The 16,147-nt window shown below is 38.4% G+C and overlaps 2 protein-coding genes across 3 annotated transcripts in view; one reads left to right on the plus strand and one right to left on the minus strand.

The window, feature by feature from the left end:
- The window catches only part of uzip (beta-pore-forming protein unzipped), a 38,476-nt gene that overhangs the window by 17,996 nt on the left and 4,333 nt on the right, over positions 1-16,147 (plus strand). The window lies entirely within an intron of this gene.
- LOC6624820 (stomatin-4) lies at positions 8,337-9,599 on the minus strand. Its single transcript, XM_002048942.4, has 4 exons — positions 9,401-9,599; positions 8,811-9,333; positions 8,583-8,748; positions 8,337-8,518 (listed from the first exon to the last, which is right to left on the minus strand). Exons 1-4 carry the CDS (start codon positions 9,540-9,542, stop codon positions 8,420-8,422), a joined length of 930 nt encoding a protein of 309 aa, XP_002048978.1. The 5' UTR covers positions 9,543-9,599; the 3' UTR covers positions 8,337-8,419.

Here is a 16,147-nt window from a genome sequence, read left to right on the forward strand (position 1 = left end):
AGACAGACTGAAGTTGTAGTTGTTTGTAGATGTTGTTGATGGGGTCGCTAGGGGTACGTATGCTTTTATTTACCTTGTCTGCTTTTTTCTATATGCCCTTGTTTAGGGTATACAAATTTTGTCATGTAATGTGTAACGCATCGGAGATTTCTCGGATCTTATAAGTAGTATATATTCCTTGATCAGTATCAACCGAGTCGATATAGTCATTGCTGCATGTTCTTTTCAATGCAAGCTATTCTCTCAATTTAAAAGTTACTTTTCTGAAACAGTCTGCGTTTACGAGTCGAACCACTATATCATATAATAGTCATTGGAACGATTGGTTAAAAATACATTTTTTTTATAAAAGGTTGTTTTTTCAAGATTCCCAAACTAATCATATACTTATTCTAACCTGTTCAACATAGATGAACCAAATCTTTTCCAAATCGGACTACTATATCATATAGCTTTGTAGAAAAAATTATTTCAACTATTACGAGCTTTTCAAAATTCCGGGAGAACCCAATTGCAAAACCGTATAAAATTGGACTACCATATTATATGGTTACTATCAATCAATCTTTGCTAAAGCACATGTCTAACAGGCTCTTTAATGTTCGGTTTCTTATATTATATTATATATTATAATACATGTCGGGAAGGGTATTCAATCTTCGGCTTATTACTTGTTTTTGCAAGTATTTGCCCCTCACTTTGTCGCCCAAACAAACTTTTCACGCTTTTAGTTGCAGTTTTGAATTTTTTTCGTTATACACTTTTGTTGTTGTTGTCTGCGTCTGTTTTCATAAGCAAATTTGTATGTTTTGTGCGTTTGCTGTTTGCAAGTTTTATTGCTTTTATTTATTTGTTTTCTCGCCCGAACATAAATCCAATTGCTTAAATAAATAGCTCGCAGGCAGAGTCAAATGCAGATGCAAAAAGTCGGGCTTTGGACTGGAGTGAGGGGGCAGCCTACTCGAATCGGGGGTGGGCGCCAAAAAAATAAGCCCCGAAACCAAAAACGAACCTCCAAATTGTCGACAGCTGCTGTCAGTGATTAATTTTCATGTGGCGACGCTATGCATACATATTTATTCAAATTTACGGGTATTTTTTTAGCACGACATTTGTACAATTTGATGTACACATCAAATTTACGAGTCTCAATGAGTGTGGCTTGCGAAATGGGCTTAATTCTGGGCGAGAGCCTTCAATATGTGTACACAAATGTTTATTAAAAGCATGTAGAAACAAATTCACGAGCTTGAGGAGATACCCTGTAGTTCAGTGTTTGTCCTGATTGACTGATGTATGCCCAGTCCACAATGATTACCGTGTGTGTGCAGCAAGTGAATACAAAGACTGCATTTTGCTAAATTTCTTCCCGTTGGAGAATGTATGGAAAGGGCACAAAGGAAAATTAGTTTGCTTTTTTGTCAATCACATTTTTAAATATCTGTACAAAAATATTACTTAAAATTGTGTTTCTTTTTTTGAGATTGAATAACATGATTATTATTATTGAAAAATTAAAGAAGTGAAACGTTCCCATCACGAATATTCCAAGTTTTTTTCATGCCCAACATATCTTTGAGCACATACTTCGAGCACACTTCCTTAATATATCGTTTGACAAAAGAAAATGATGCACCCCTTAGAAATTTCCTTTGAGTTCCTGTAACCGCATTCCTTATGAACAAGAAGTATTAAGCGTGTAATTTGATATGTACTCAATAACTTAACCCACTTATCCACTGCCACAGTGCGTGCCACTTGGTGGTAAGTTTGCGGGCAGAAGTGGATGCTCCACTCTTGGGCGACGCCGCTTATCGCGTTTAATGCGGCATATCATGCACTTGGTTGTAGTTCAAACACGCCCGCACACACACCCGCACGCACACTCCTCTTAGTTTGGGACAATGCCCACACTTGGCGCACGCCCACTCCACAGGGAATCCGCGCCGAGTGCAGTTCCGGGCCATTAGCTGCTCGCTCAGCACAAAGTTACATAAGTATCTTTGTATCTATCGGATGCGTTTGTCTGAAGATGCGTGTGTCAATGTTGTCAAACGGTGTCATCAGCCTTAGTTGTGGAGTGACATTCTGGCTGCACGTCTAATAACATTTGATGTCAAGTGTCACACACACTGTGCTCTATATTTTATTTTTATTTTTATCTATGTGATATCACGATATCTGAACCATCTCCTGCCGCCAGCTCAATTAGTAAATGCAGTGACTGTGTCGCATTGCTGACCCAGTCAAACTCAATTATATAATTGCTGCGCGCGCGCTGACATTTTTCTCTAATTGCAATGCCAAATGGGTAGCAGTAGCCGCCCGTTGTGGCATGTTAGCGTCAATTGAATGGGGCGTGTCTGCTGCCACAACTGCAGGCCGGGCAGAGCGCCACCTGGCGTCCAGTAGCTGACATCAGCTGCATTCCTTTGCCCAAGTCCCGCGTGCTGCTTGCTTTTGTGTTCTCTTGTGATTAATCAAATTGTTGCATGCAAATTCTTGCACATATTCTGCATTCTAATCAACTGAATTTATTCGAGCATTTCCTCGGTCTGTGCAACATTCTGCGGCATTTCCTGTGCATTCCTTTGGAACGCTTTGTTGCTACACTTTGTCGCTTCTTGTTGCGGAATCATGTACATGCAAAAGCTCACGTCCTCTGCAGCTACAGAGATCTATTTATAGCATTCCTATATCAGTTATTAAATAGTAAAACATGTAACTGGATAATCACCAATTGTGCTAATAAATTTCCAGTATTTCTTCCGGAACATTTAATATAGTAACTCGAGCCCATGTTGTGTAATATTCATATCTCTATATATAAAGCTGTTTGTGCTGACTGGGTCACGGATTTGGTGGGTGACGTCTTATGTTCAAATGCATTTTCAAGGATCCTTATGAAAAATCATTTGAGACGTGTTGCAACGCCTCTTCTCAACGCTTTCTCAGTGGAAAGAGGGATTTTAGTTTTTTCTTTTTTGCTTCAAACTTAGAAATGTCTTTCAGCGATCTTTCACACGCAGCAATGTGTAAGATGGCGGACAAGCTATTTGTTTATCAGATTATTCTAAAATTTAATTTTCACGGGCAAGGCCCGGGTATACACGCTAGTATTTAAACGAACATCCATAATAAAAGTAAATGTCATCAAATCGTTCAGGTCTTGACTAAGATGTCTCTTTAATTTGTAAGGTGCTAACCTTGGGGGATTTACTTAATACCTAATAGCTGGTTACATTACTTATAAAACAAGCTACTTTATAGCTTCCTCTCAATTGTGTCTCGAGAAACGAGTCGTGTTGTACAGCGACTTGTTTAATTCATTCGTTATCCGCAAATAGAGGCCACAAATTTGCATTTTTTGTGAAAATTTATGCTGATTGTGGCAGTGGCGCCAAGAAATTGCCGTTGTCTGTGCAACACACACAGCGCAACAAGAGGCGACACCAAACGAGGCATGATGGTGGTCAGCTGGACATTTCGACATGTCCAATTCATGCCTTTGCCACTTGAGTTGATAGAACGCGCAGCTAGGCGTATATTATTATATACTAGCTGTTGCATAGTTGGGGGCGAGTGGAACCTTTTATTGTTTTTTTTTTTTTTTTTTTTAATATCTGTCGCGGGCAATGCTGACCTCATTCGGCGGATACGCGCCACAAGCCGCAAACGCGATTTAAATTGCTAGAAATTGAAAGTGACACTGAACGCATAAAACAAATTGCAGGCCAGTGTTGGACAGAAAAATGAAATAGAAACAAGAAAAAAAAAAAAAAAAAACAAAATGCTTTTATTATAACAAATTGCACGCTGCAAAGCGACACACAACCTGCCTTTCCCGAAAAATCCATTTAGCCCGGTAATTTGAGTTGAAATTCGCTCTATGAAACCCGGAAAGCAAACGTCTTAGGGACTTCAGCTAAGCCCCCAGCGGGTTAAGTGATATGCAACGGGTTGAGGGTTTGAGGGGGCACCAAACAAGACAAACTGTAAGCGGCCAACAATAACAAATTAGTTAAAGTAAACAGCAAACAATTGCCATTTGTTTTTGTTATGAAAAAAGTTATACAAAGTCTCTGCAAAATGTGTAAACAAAGTGCGCACAAGTCACAAAAGGGGACAAATGTTGCAAGACAAAGGCATTTTTGAATGCGTACAACTAGGCTGATGTGCTAAGAAATGCCCTGTATTGAATAAAAAATCGAAGATAAAATGACTGAATGTTCAAACCCTACAGACAACTTGGACTTCTAGAGCCCTCGCATCAAATATGTTTGTAGACCTAAAGGAATTATAAGCTAACACCAGAATGAATCAGAATACCCCTTCCATGTCGTCAGTGCAGGGTATAACAAGGCTTTGACGGCTTTGTTAAAATGCAAATTGCTAGTTAATTACAGCACAGTTTTCTCATATTGGTGGCGGGTTTTCAATGCCCCAGGCATTCTGCAAAAGGATCAAATGACAAATGTGTCAAGTTGTGCTTGAGGCTGTTTTTTAAGCCGTTTAACATTTAACAGCGTGTTGAAAGGCGCAGCTAAAGCTGAGCAAAAGCTTCAAAGAGTTGAGCGAATGCCTCAGAGCCCAAAGTTGCCATTGACTGGCAGCAAGAGAAGAGCTTTGTCAACAGATCAAACTGTCAGCAGTTAAAAAATCAGAGTTAAATTTAGAAATAATTCAAAGAGCACTTCAGCCCCATGATGTATTATTATGCACTTGGGAGCTATAATGTTTACAAATTTCAATTCGATTTAACATGGCGTATGAGCGATGTGGCTGTGTTGCTTATTGATGGGCTGTCATTGGAAGCTAAAACAAACACTCGCTGATGTTTATTTAAGCGGCAGCAGCAACAACAACAACAATAATGTGACAGGCTCTGCTTGAAGGCAGCCGCAAGTTACACACATGCATAATTGTATCTTAAAGATACATAATAAGTGCGGCACGCGATATGCCAAACAGCAGCAATTACTGGAGCGCATCATCAATGTGTAATCTAGTTTTCATGACGACCATTGAAAGAGCTGCACCCCGCTACCGCAGCAGCGGTGCGTAACACAACACGATCGCCCCTCGTTCGCCTGTCAATGAGGTGCTAATGGAGCCGGCTGTCATCGAAACCCACGACTACGACTCCAGCTGCAAGTCTAACCATAACTTTGATGTACAGTTAGCATAGGCCAAACCACAATCGTGATTTCGTCAGCCAACAAACCGATAAAAGTTGCCTGCAACTATTGCAGCGAGGTGCATCTTTTATCAAAGTTAACAACAAATATGAAGTTGCACTTACCACCGTCTTTTTGCCCCACTGCAACTTCTCAAGTGGTGCTCGAGTCGCGGTGTGTAATCTGAACCCACATCTGTGACGGGCTATGAATAAATTTTGAGACGCTCTCGAAAGTTTTTTTTTCTCCTCTTTCTTATGTGGTTTCTGCTTGTGTTGCAGCAAGTTTTAATTAAGTTTGCGCAGCAGAGCTGTGTTTGAAGAAGTTGGAAATGAGATGAACTATGTTTCTTGGAACAGTTTTGGTAAAGGGAGTTAACTACATAACTTGAGATACATTTCAAAGTAATCTATAGTAATAATACAAATCTCAAAAAATTTTAGAATTGCAAGTTAAACATTAAATAAAATATATTTTATTTCGCCTCTCGGGCTTCGATCTCCAAATTTCGTGGTCAGTATATGCCTACTGTGCCAAGCAGAATATAAAAATAAAGACTTTTCACAGTCTTCCAACACATATTTTCATATTAAAAATAAACTTAATTTAAATCGCTTACAACCCAAAGCTATTTATTTTTAAGAATTAAATAACATAAATAAACGAAACTACAGCCCACATATATTTATCAGATCGCGCAAAATTGTAGCTATTAAGCTTTAAATTACAAAAATAAACGCCAGCAATTGGAATAAAAATAAAATATTATGTAAAGTGAGTTGGAGCCGTCTGACGTGTTGCCCACTTTTCCATAGTAACAATAATAATGGGTCGCGCTCACGCTATAAGCGAACACAAAAGTTGTCAGCTGAAAACAATCCCATAGATACATTGTCCGATCTAGTCAACGTTTCATATTCAGTTATGAGTTGCAGAGCTGCCAAAATGAATTGTGATCTGTACTTTGTGTATTATGCCTCTTAATGCTGACATATGCGAGTCGGATTCGCATTTGATACATGCACAGCCAACGTATTTGCATGTGAGGAATGGGCCAAATTATAAAATGTAATTATGACAATGAGCCGCTTGTCAAAGCTGACGTGATAAATCTCTGAATTGATTAACTTCGATTGCTCAAACGGGCCAAATAGGCTCAGGGAGCCAGTAATAGAGGCCTGTGTTTGCTTTATTACGTCACAATCACCTTGAAAATGCGATCATAAATTAAATATACGGCTCGAGAGATACATGGATACACACAGCTACAGATAGATAAATGTATAGATATATTTGTAGCGCTTAGAACGCGGCTGCTTATTAATTATTTGTGGCAGCCAATTTGAAGCATGGCAATGAATGCTATGAAGCTAGAATATCGAGCTATGAGATACCCTACAAAAGCGTTTTGTGGGGCCAAATGTCGTAACATGAAGTAATATCTCGGAATATTGATAACAATCGGTTTGAAGACCGGGCTCACCACGTAGGTAAATAAACCATAAATAAAATTGACAAAACGAGTTTATTATTATTTTATTTCGATATCTCCCATTTCCGGAATTTGGATCTAAATCTTTTTTGAAGCATAACTCTTAAATTTGCAAACTTCGTATGCTGATTCCTGAACATGTAAGTAAACTAAAAAGATTATGGATGGAACGAATTAGTTTCATTTTCAAAATATCGATATAAATCGATTTCGGTCAGGCTTTGGGCTGTGCTTGAGCTTGACTCGTACATTTTAAGAGCTTGGTGCAACAAACTTGAATAAATAAAGAAAATACAAATAAAAATCTGACAGGAGTTTATTAATTTTTTTCGAGATCTCCCAGTTTAAAGATATCGATAAAAAACAATTTTGTAAACATGGAAACATCTAAGCATTACTCGAAAAATTAAAGAGCTTATTTCACCAAATCTTTTGTGTTGATTCTTGTGTAGAATTGAAATATTAAATATGTATCGATTTTTGTATATGGATTTTCAATGCGGGCATATGATATTTGTGTAAAGAAAGTAACGGCAGCTAGGCGTTGGCTTTAGGGTATCTTCTAGTCAGATACTCTCTACTAGATCACTTATATTCTTTTATTGCTTCTGAAGCGCAAAAAACCAGTTCAACTCTTTTGCTGGCTTTTGTTTTGTTTTCTGTTTTTTTTTTTTTTTTTTTTTTTTTTGGCGGCAAAATGGCAGAGCACGTGGTTCGTTATGGGACGCCCGGTACCGGTTTCTGCTTCGGTTTCGGTTTCTGCTCTGCTGCCACGATGACGTAGCTCTTTGGAATAATAAGAGAATTAAAAGGAAAAAAAAAAACATGTGTCCAACTCGCGATCTCGCAACTCAAACGGTCCATGACCAATTCAGTTGGTTAAGTGCGCAGTCGCCGCTGGAGTTGCTGCCACATGGGGTCAATGCATTTGAAAAATATTTCAAAATAAAAATAATTAAAATTAAACAAAAAATTGATAATTAAAAGTGCTTTAAATAGGGAAAATCACTTATTTTGTGATTGAATTTAATTATTTTCAAGCTTTTCAAGTGGCTCCATTTAAACAATTTTTTGTTTTGACTCTTGTGAATGATTAAAAGGCCATTAAAATGAGCTGTGCGCGAAATATGTTGCAAGTGCTGCAAGTGGCGGCGGCTTCAAGAATTCTTTAAGTATGTTATTCCCCTTCATTTGCAGCATCTGGCCTTGAGCGTCGGCGGGCGGGCTGTCTTCCATCTTTATAAGAACTGTCTCTCGTTAGGTCATTTATCTTTTATGTCAATCAACAGAAATTCGTTTCGAGTTCAGATGCTTGTACTTGTACTCGCTTTTACTGCCTCGTTGTTCATTTGAATATTTTCAAGATTAATTGATATTTTTGTTGTTTTACAACAGATTTTAATTGATTTTAATGATGCAAATTACAATCTGTGGTATTTGGGGTCAACGAAAATAACATAAATCTATTGCTTGAGTGCGGAGATATGCCAAATGGTTCCAAGATTTGAAAAAACCGCGCTAAATTGCTTATAGTTAAGAATTATTAACCTTTGAGAGGGATCAGGCTGGATTGTATGGACACGAATTTGGGCGAGATATGGATCAAACTTAGCCAAGATCCGTCTCATAGTTGAATGCAGTTCTTAATCGTTTTGTTTTCATTAGAATTACATTTAAATTTAATATATATTTAAGGGCATTACATTATTAGATATTTTTATACGTGATTTTTATGGAAACTAAAATTTAATTATTTGATTAGTTTCTGCACAATGTCGATGGGGAATGGGAATACAATGGACTGTGTTTCATCATTTGCAATCGTATTGAGTGTTTGCAAATAGCGCAGCTGGAAATTAATAGTCAATCGTAATTATGGTTTAACCTTATGTTTTCGCTTGTGTGGCACCCACCTGCAGTGCTATTGGATTCATTTCCATGATATCGGCAGCCTCCTTGAGTGCTTTGACAGCATCACGTTCGCCATTTGCTGAGGCCACCTTGGCCATGGCTTCGCGGCGCGCTTCCTGCTCCACGGCCATGGCGCGTTGCAGGGTTTCCGGCATATAAATATCGGTGCTTAATGGGCATGAATGAAGGCAGCTTAGTCTCAATTAGGAATTGATATTGTTAAAACTTACATTTCAACACGCTCGATGCGTATGCCCCAAGATTCTGTGGCGCCAGTGGCATCCAGGGCCGCTTTGATTTGCCTGGAGAGCGCCTTCTTGGAGCTGACCAGTTCGATGAGCATATAGGCGCCGGTTATATTGCGCAGCGTTGTCATCGCCAGCAGCTCACAACAGCTTTCGGGATCCATCACCTGCAGTGTGACATCCAGCGGATTCTTGATTCTGTAATAGACCACGGCGTCCACGCTGATGGTCACCGAGTCTTTGGTAAGAATATCCTGAGGCGGCACATCCAGCGATGTGGTGCGCAAGTCCACCTTTCTATATTTATCGAGGCAGGGTAAAATGAACACCATGCCCGGACCACGGGGACCGCCCGGCCGTAGGCGACCCATCCGCAATATGACCGCGCGCTGATACTCCTGCAGAATAATCACGCACATAAATATCGATATCGGGAATGTGATGATCATCACGATAACCGATAATATCACAAATATCAGTTCAATCGGTTTGGTAGCCACATTCTCAGCTGTGTGGAGGAACATTTAGTTGACCCATTAGATGAAAAGGTTAAAGGTAATTCCGATTGCACTCACTTGTTTTCACATTGCGTTGTTTTTTAACCGCCTGCGATGAGTCAGAACTATTGGAATCCGTGTCTTGTTGGTGACCCTGGTAGGCTACTTCTTCATATAACTGAATTTCGTTCTCACTCTTCTTTCTTTTCTCATTGTTCATTGTTAATAATTTGATAAGCTACGAAATTTAACAATATAAAAAAAAAAAAACAAATAACAAAATACAACAATTACATTTTGACAATGTAAGCAAACAGAAGGAAAATAAATGTTAAATGTCATCGTTATGTCATGTATAAAAAGTATATGAATATATATATATATATATATATATATATATATATAAAACTGATTTAAGCCTGTTTAAAGTATTTATAACACAATCTAATAATTTACTTAGTCTATATTTTATGTTAACTTGTATCTGATATGTTGCTCTTCGTTTTAATTGAAAATTTGACGTTTTGCAAACACATTCAATTATTTGTCCCCGTCATAACGCAGAAAAGTTAATGGAACTGTCATCTTCTCATCTTCCTGTTAAATAAATATTTGACGGGCCACTCAAGTCACGTTCAAAGCGACTGTCGGCAAATTGTTTTCTTGTCCAGAATTTGATATCAGGTAGCGAAAAGTTGCAAAGTAAACAGAAGAAGCTTTAAGAAAGTAAATAAAATTTATAAATATAAGTACTTTATAGTTAGCGACAATTTCATTGTTAAGCTAAGACTCTTGAGGTTTCTTTTAAAGTTAAACTTTGGCTTTTTTGTGCCGTGTCTACGCAGAATTATTTTTTTTTTAAATTTTATTAATTGAAACATTTTTTAACCTTCAAATGAATACGACGCGCGGCAAATGGAAAACATGCAAAGGCATCAGAAAGCCGCCCGTCTTAAAAACGAAAACAATTTAAATATTTAATTGCGCGCATTTGTGTGCGGGATCGCAGATGCTTTTTACAAAGCGCAGAAAATTAAATTACAAATAAATTAATATAAATTATGAAACGGACCGATTAGCAGCGGATCGTTTTTTTTTGTTTGGTTTTTACTTAAAAGCCGCATAAAAAATGCATTGTATTTAAAGAGCCACCGAATTGAAATTGATGACAAATTTATTGGGCATTACGAATTAATTAATTAGCCGCTCATTTGTTTGTCTAATTTCATTTTAATTAAACCTTGCTCAATGCGCGCTCACATTTTCTTGCTTTTCGAGTATTTCGCATACATTTTAAAGCATATTTATGATTTTGACTGTACAAAAAACAGGAAATGGTCAGCTTGTACAATTTATGAGTTTACAATTTGCATATAAAATGAAAAACTGGGTAGATAAGTCAACTAACTGGCTGTTCGAAATTTCAATATTTATAAAGTAACTAGAGAAAATTACCCGGCGTTGCCTGGTCGCAATGAATATAAGTATAATTGATATTATTTTTATATGTTTTCTCTATTTAAATTGAGCTAATAAAGGTTGTGGGTTCGAACCCTGCTCCAGCCCATCGTTCTACTCAAGCGACTATTTGCAGCTTGCTGCCTTTGAGCCAGCGGCTGCTTGTTAATCTCTAAACACATAGGTAAACTGTGTATAGATCAAATTTAGATTAATTTTACTACTTGGTGCTGGCTTTAAGACACCGCAGCTGCTCGGCTATTAGTTAATGAAAAACATTGTACACATATGAGGTAATACCGAGACCCACAAATTGCCGGGCAATGCGTTAATTTAATGAGCAGCATCAAACAAAGCGTTCGATTGATCCATTAAATTAATTGAGTGTAGTGCAAACGTTTTGCCAGCAGACCAGACCAACCCGAGGAGGAGGATTGGCCGCCCGTCCGCCTACACCTTGCCCATTGTCACGTGCGTCACGTGCAAACTGCATTCGATTTAATGGGCTGGCCAACAGCTGGTCCGAGTCGGTCTGGAGTCTGGCGCTAACGAGTGTGTACGTGTGTGTGTGTGTCTGTGTGTGGAGTCCTCCAGACGCCTTAATTGATGCAGCTCCAATAGATGCACATGCAAATGGGCTGCAGCTTCTGTGTCGGAGGGGGGGGTTTTCAGTGGGGGTGTCAATTGTTTAACCAGTTAGCATACGAAGCGACAGCAACTGTCTCAGCTGTCCAAACAGCTACGATGCTCTCTAATAAATCACACACACGACAACAACTAAAAAAAACGAATGAAAAAGCCAAAAAGCCAAAAAAAATGAGTAAAAAGCTTTACAAATAAATGAAAAAATCGTGACATATGCACAAAAACATTTTGATTCATTCAACAGCAAAAGAGAAAAAAGTGTAGAAAGCAACGGAAGAAAAATCAAATAAACAACAATCAAGGAGACCTTATGAAAGAGTAGAAAACGAATTTGATTAAACTATTTATAATGTGGAGAGCACATGTGGCAATAGCTGTAATTGCTAACGATGACTAAGAGGCGAAAAGAACGTCTCGATTCATCATAAGAAACAAAAGTTTATATGTTAAAAAGAAATTTTAGACTCTCGAGCTAAACAGTGGTTCACCTAAAAACAAAAGTAAAACAAAAAAAAAAGTTTTTTTAATTTTTTATAAAATATTTTTCATCTGGCGAAAAACAATCTCAAATAAAATAATAAATTATTCATCTAAGGCAAATACTCAGTTATTTATTATAACATATTCTTTATCCAAGATAAAATTGAAGCATATTGCATATGTCCCAATATAGAAGAAATCTAGAGAGAATTAAAGAGAATTAAATATTCATCGGCTAAGGTAAATCAATTTTTAAGTATATATAATAAATGTAGGCAGAACAAAAATATCTTGAATCTGTTTCAAGTATTTTTAATAACATATTCTTTATCTAATTCTTTATCTAGCCAGCGATATCTAAAGTCTATTTAAGATATATTCTTTATCCAAGACTAACACCTCAAGACATGGGGATTCGAACCGGGAACCTTCTTAGGTCGTAGTTAGATATTAAATGGATATAAACGGCTTTGAAGGGTATCTGTAGAATCATCCGATTATATTTCAAGTGCCCTGTTTCGCTGCTTATCTCTTGTTACCATTGCGCAGTGCACTTTAATTAAGTTAACAACTGTTTCGACCAGACGAGCAACAGCCAAAAGCAACGATGTAATTTTTTAGGTTTTGTTTTTTTTTTTGCTGTTACTTTTCTTTGAGCTTACCTGCCGCTAAAAACATCAGAGAAAAAAAGCGGCACATGCCGCAGACCAGACTCGGTCCGGTACTCGGCTCGAGGCTGGGTCTGGGCAACTGGTTGCATAAAGAATCGATACCGAGATTGGACAATTAGCGTGGGTGTGTGGCAGGTGAGCTGAGGTGCGCGGCGCGCTGGCGACATCATCACCTGTTATCAGCATTGGCAAATCCAATGGGCAATTACAAAACTTGTCTCGCGCTCTGAACGGGTTTAGTGTGCCCTAGGGGCGTATACAAATGGGCGTGTCAATGCAATTACAGTCCAAACTGCAGTCGAGTAAAATTTTGAGGCGCACCACCCACATTTCTAGGCGGATTTCTATACCAGCTGACGTCATTGCGAAACTGAACAACAACAAAAAAGGCGACTTAATTCAAATTCAAGCACAATTATCACACGCTACTGCGGCTTCGGGTTTTCGACTGAATAATTGAGGAAACGCGAAAACCAGCTGCAAAAATGTTTATGCACTGGTCTATCAATTAGGTTGAAAATTGAATAAAAACGAGAAAACATTTATCAAATTGCTGCAAAGACTGCGGATGCACATTTTCCAATAATTATTGAGTGCAATCATTGAGACGATTATAGTTATAGTTTATAGTATTCCAAGTGGAACACAATTGCTCAATCGCTTTCAAATACTTGTCGAAGTATTCATATTATTCATGTTATTCGTGTTTCAACAGTCATTTCGAATCAATGCACAATTACACAGTGAGTGTGTGTTAATGCAACATGTGGAACAGTATTTAATTAGGTCTCGATTGGGCAAGAAAAGCAAACCTCGTAATGGGATTGTGGTACGAAAGCAGGCAAAAAACTATTGATTAACTTGTCATTTTTTGTTATTGGTAATAAGATTTGCAGTAAACTTAAGCAAATAATTATGCAGTAATATTTGTGTTTAATAAATTAGTAAGACAGCTTTAAACTATATAGTTGAATACAAACAGAATTCGCTCTTAAAAACTAGTTTTGAGATGCTTCATGTAATTCTATAATAATTCAAACCTATATTCAGAACCACTTTTAAATTTTCGCCTTAATTTTATTTGTTTTTGTATTTCTTATAATTTTTCAAATTTATTATTTCTTTCACTTTGCTATTACCTATGACAATTGATTAAAATTCAAACATTGTTTGAGTCTCTTCCATTTCAATTAAAACTTAGCTTGGCATCTACAAATTTGCAGTTCTCTCAAATATTTGATTTGAATTTGTGTGCCACTTGAGAGCACAAATGCAATTTATTATCACAGAAGGAAAATGTTCATTTTCATTTGACTTTTCCACCCCAAACTCAACGTTAAAAGACGAGAACTCAACAATAGTTTGCCCAACTAATTCTGTGGTTCTATTGAAAGCTCGTGATTTATTGCATAATCAAAGCTTAACCCTTACCATTTCCATGAAAAACACTCGATACTCGGCAGTAATTGAATTTTCCCAGTCAAGTTTTTGGGCACTCGAAACACTTTTCACTTTACATCAATTATCTGGCACTGAGCGCAGCGTCGTAAATGTCAGTAAATGAATTGGGAGCCGCTGAATGTTGTCTCTTTCTAAGTACTTCTATCTCTTTCTACTCATATTTCTCTAGCTATTTGCTACATTCTCACGGCCAAACACAGTGGGCAACACGTAGTTACAGGCAAATGGCTCTTAATGAGTTTCTAATTAATTTTTGTTTACGCGGCAATCAAGCGCTTCGAGTGGCCCAACAAGTGCACTGAACCCTGATGCCCATCTAGCCGAGTGAGAAATCAAATAGGGAATACAATAGAACAGACGCCGTCTCATTGTTGAGTGTCAAAATGCGGACCCAACCTTCGCGCGGTGCTGGCAAATTGAGCTGAATTGAAGCGCGGGTCGCCCGCCCTCATAAAGCGCGGAGTACCGGATTCATAACTCATGCTTGCAACAAAGTGAGTGTGTGTTGCATGTGCAACTATCAGCATTATGATCAGCAACAACTACAACTTGTTGCATTTGCAACTATGAGGGTCAGAGTCAAAGTTCAATAAAATCCAATTAAACTGGCGCAGCGCCCTCCTACTCCTCCTACTCTGCCTAGTTATGCGCCCGCAGACCTTTCAACACGCTTGCCCCCCTTCCCCGTGCTCGTAAATCTGAACGCCTGCAACCTGCCTGCCTGCCTGGCTGCCCCAAAATTAAAGACTGTGAGAGAGCTGCAACAAAGTTGCAAAGCTGCAAGCATTTGATTTAATAAAAGGCAACGTGAACTTTCACCGGCGGCAGCCTCGACTTTTTCCTCCACTTAGTTCAATTGAATTTTGTTGCGCTCTACGCCTGGGTCATTAGCTGCAACGTGCAGCGTGCGGCATGCTGCAACTTGGTTGCGCCTTAAATAATATACAGGCATTCTCTTGCTGCGCTCCGCCTTAATTTACTTTGCTATTTTTAGCATATTTATTGCACCGCACAAAAAGGGGGCCAACTATGCGGTTACCAGAGGTCAATTTATGTCTTGTTATTTCCTCCTTGCATGCACATAAAACCCACCCTCCCATTCCAATGCTCCCCGGTTTAACGACAGTTACTTCCGTCGACCACGACTCTCAAGAATTCTCGAACTCTTCGGTCGCAAGTGGTTTACTTTCTGCCATGCGTCATAGTTGAATGCTTTAACTAAAGAGCTGGTTAAGTGAATGGAGTGTGGTCTCAAGCATGAGTAACATTTATCATTAATGCTCAGCATATAGTTTACTTAAATTTGGGTTATTTTTCGGTCGTAAAGTTGCGAGTACGTGACATCAAACTAACAACTGCTTAGGAATTTTATAGAATGTGCGCTTTTATTATAATAGCAAGAATACTTAAAAGAAATATGTCTATGGAGCACTTTCGGTAATCGAAACTGAACTAAAAGAAATTACACACTTTTTTACACACAATTAATTACGCACGCCAAGTTTGATCTGGCGACTTCTCGCTTACTGGTCCGACGCTCAGACAGCTGTATGTTGCTGTAATGGAGAACTTTTGCTAATCGAAACTCAAATATATTTAACTAAAATAAATTACACAATGTTGATATTGTTTATGTTACTCACGTCAAGTTTGATTTGGCGACTTCTCGCTCGCTGATCCGACGCTCAGACAGCAATATGTTGCCATAAGCGTTCTCATTATTTTTAAAATTGCCCCTATTAACTATCTTCTAGTGTGTATTGCTGGCAGATTAATGCGCTACTTTCTCCCCCAGTCACAAGCGCATCTTCTAATCGCTGTAATCCTTTCAAGTCTTCAGTAGCCGCTTTGTCATCCATCACTTGCTGCAGCGAGCTCACATATACACACTGCACACTCAATTCTGTTGCATTATTTAAATTTTGACTCACGTCACTTGAACTCAACGCCCCACTCGAAAGTTGCATGCCCCGTTGTGCTGGCTCTTGAAACACTATCACAATAACACATCATTTGTCAGGCAAACAAATGATGTTGCATGTAACCTTATCATCTCATATCCGTTGCAGACAGCGGCCAGTGTTCGGCGTGGTGGCAACACCTAAGGTCA

This window comes from Drosophila virilis, chromosome 5 (assembly GCF_030788295.1).
Source record: "Drosophila virilis strain 15010-1051.87 chromosome 5, Dvir_AGI_RSII-ME, whole genome shotgun sequence".
NCBI lineage: Eukaryota > Metazoa > Arthropoda > Insecta > Diptera > Drosophilidae > Drosophila > Drosophila virilis.

Excerpts from the sequence above, each read along its gene's own strand:
- LOC6624820 (XM_002048942.4), bottom strand. The coding sequence starts at position 9,542 with ATGAACAATGAGAAAAGAAAGAAGAGTGAGAACGAAATTCAGTTATAT. Across the intron at positions 9,334-9,400 it reads ACAACGCAATGTGAAAACAA|CTGAGAATGTGGCTACCAAA; the intron begins GTGAGTGCAATC and ends TCCTCCACACAG. Across the intron at positions 8,519-8,582 it reads TGAATCCAATAGCACTGCAG|CTGCGCTATTTGCAAACACT; the intron begins GTGGGTGCCACA and ends ATTAATTTCCAG.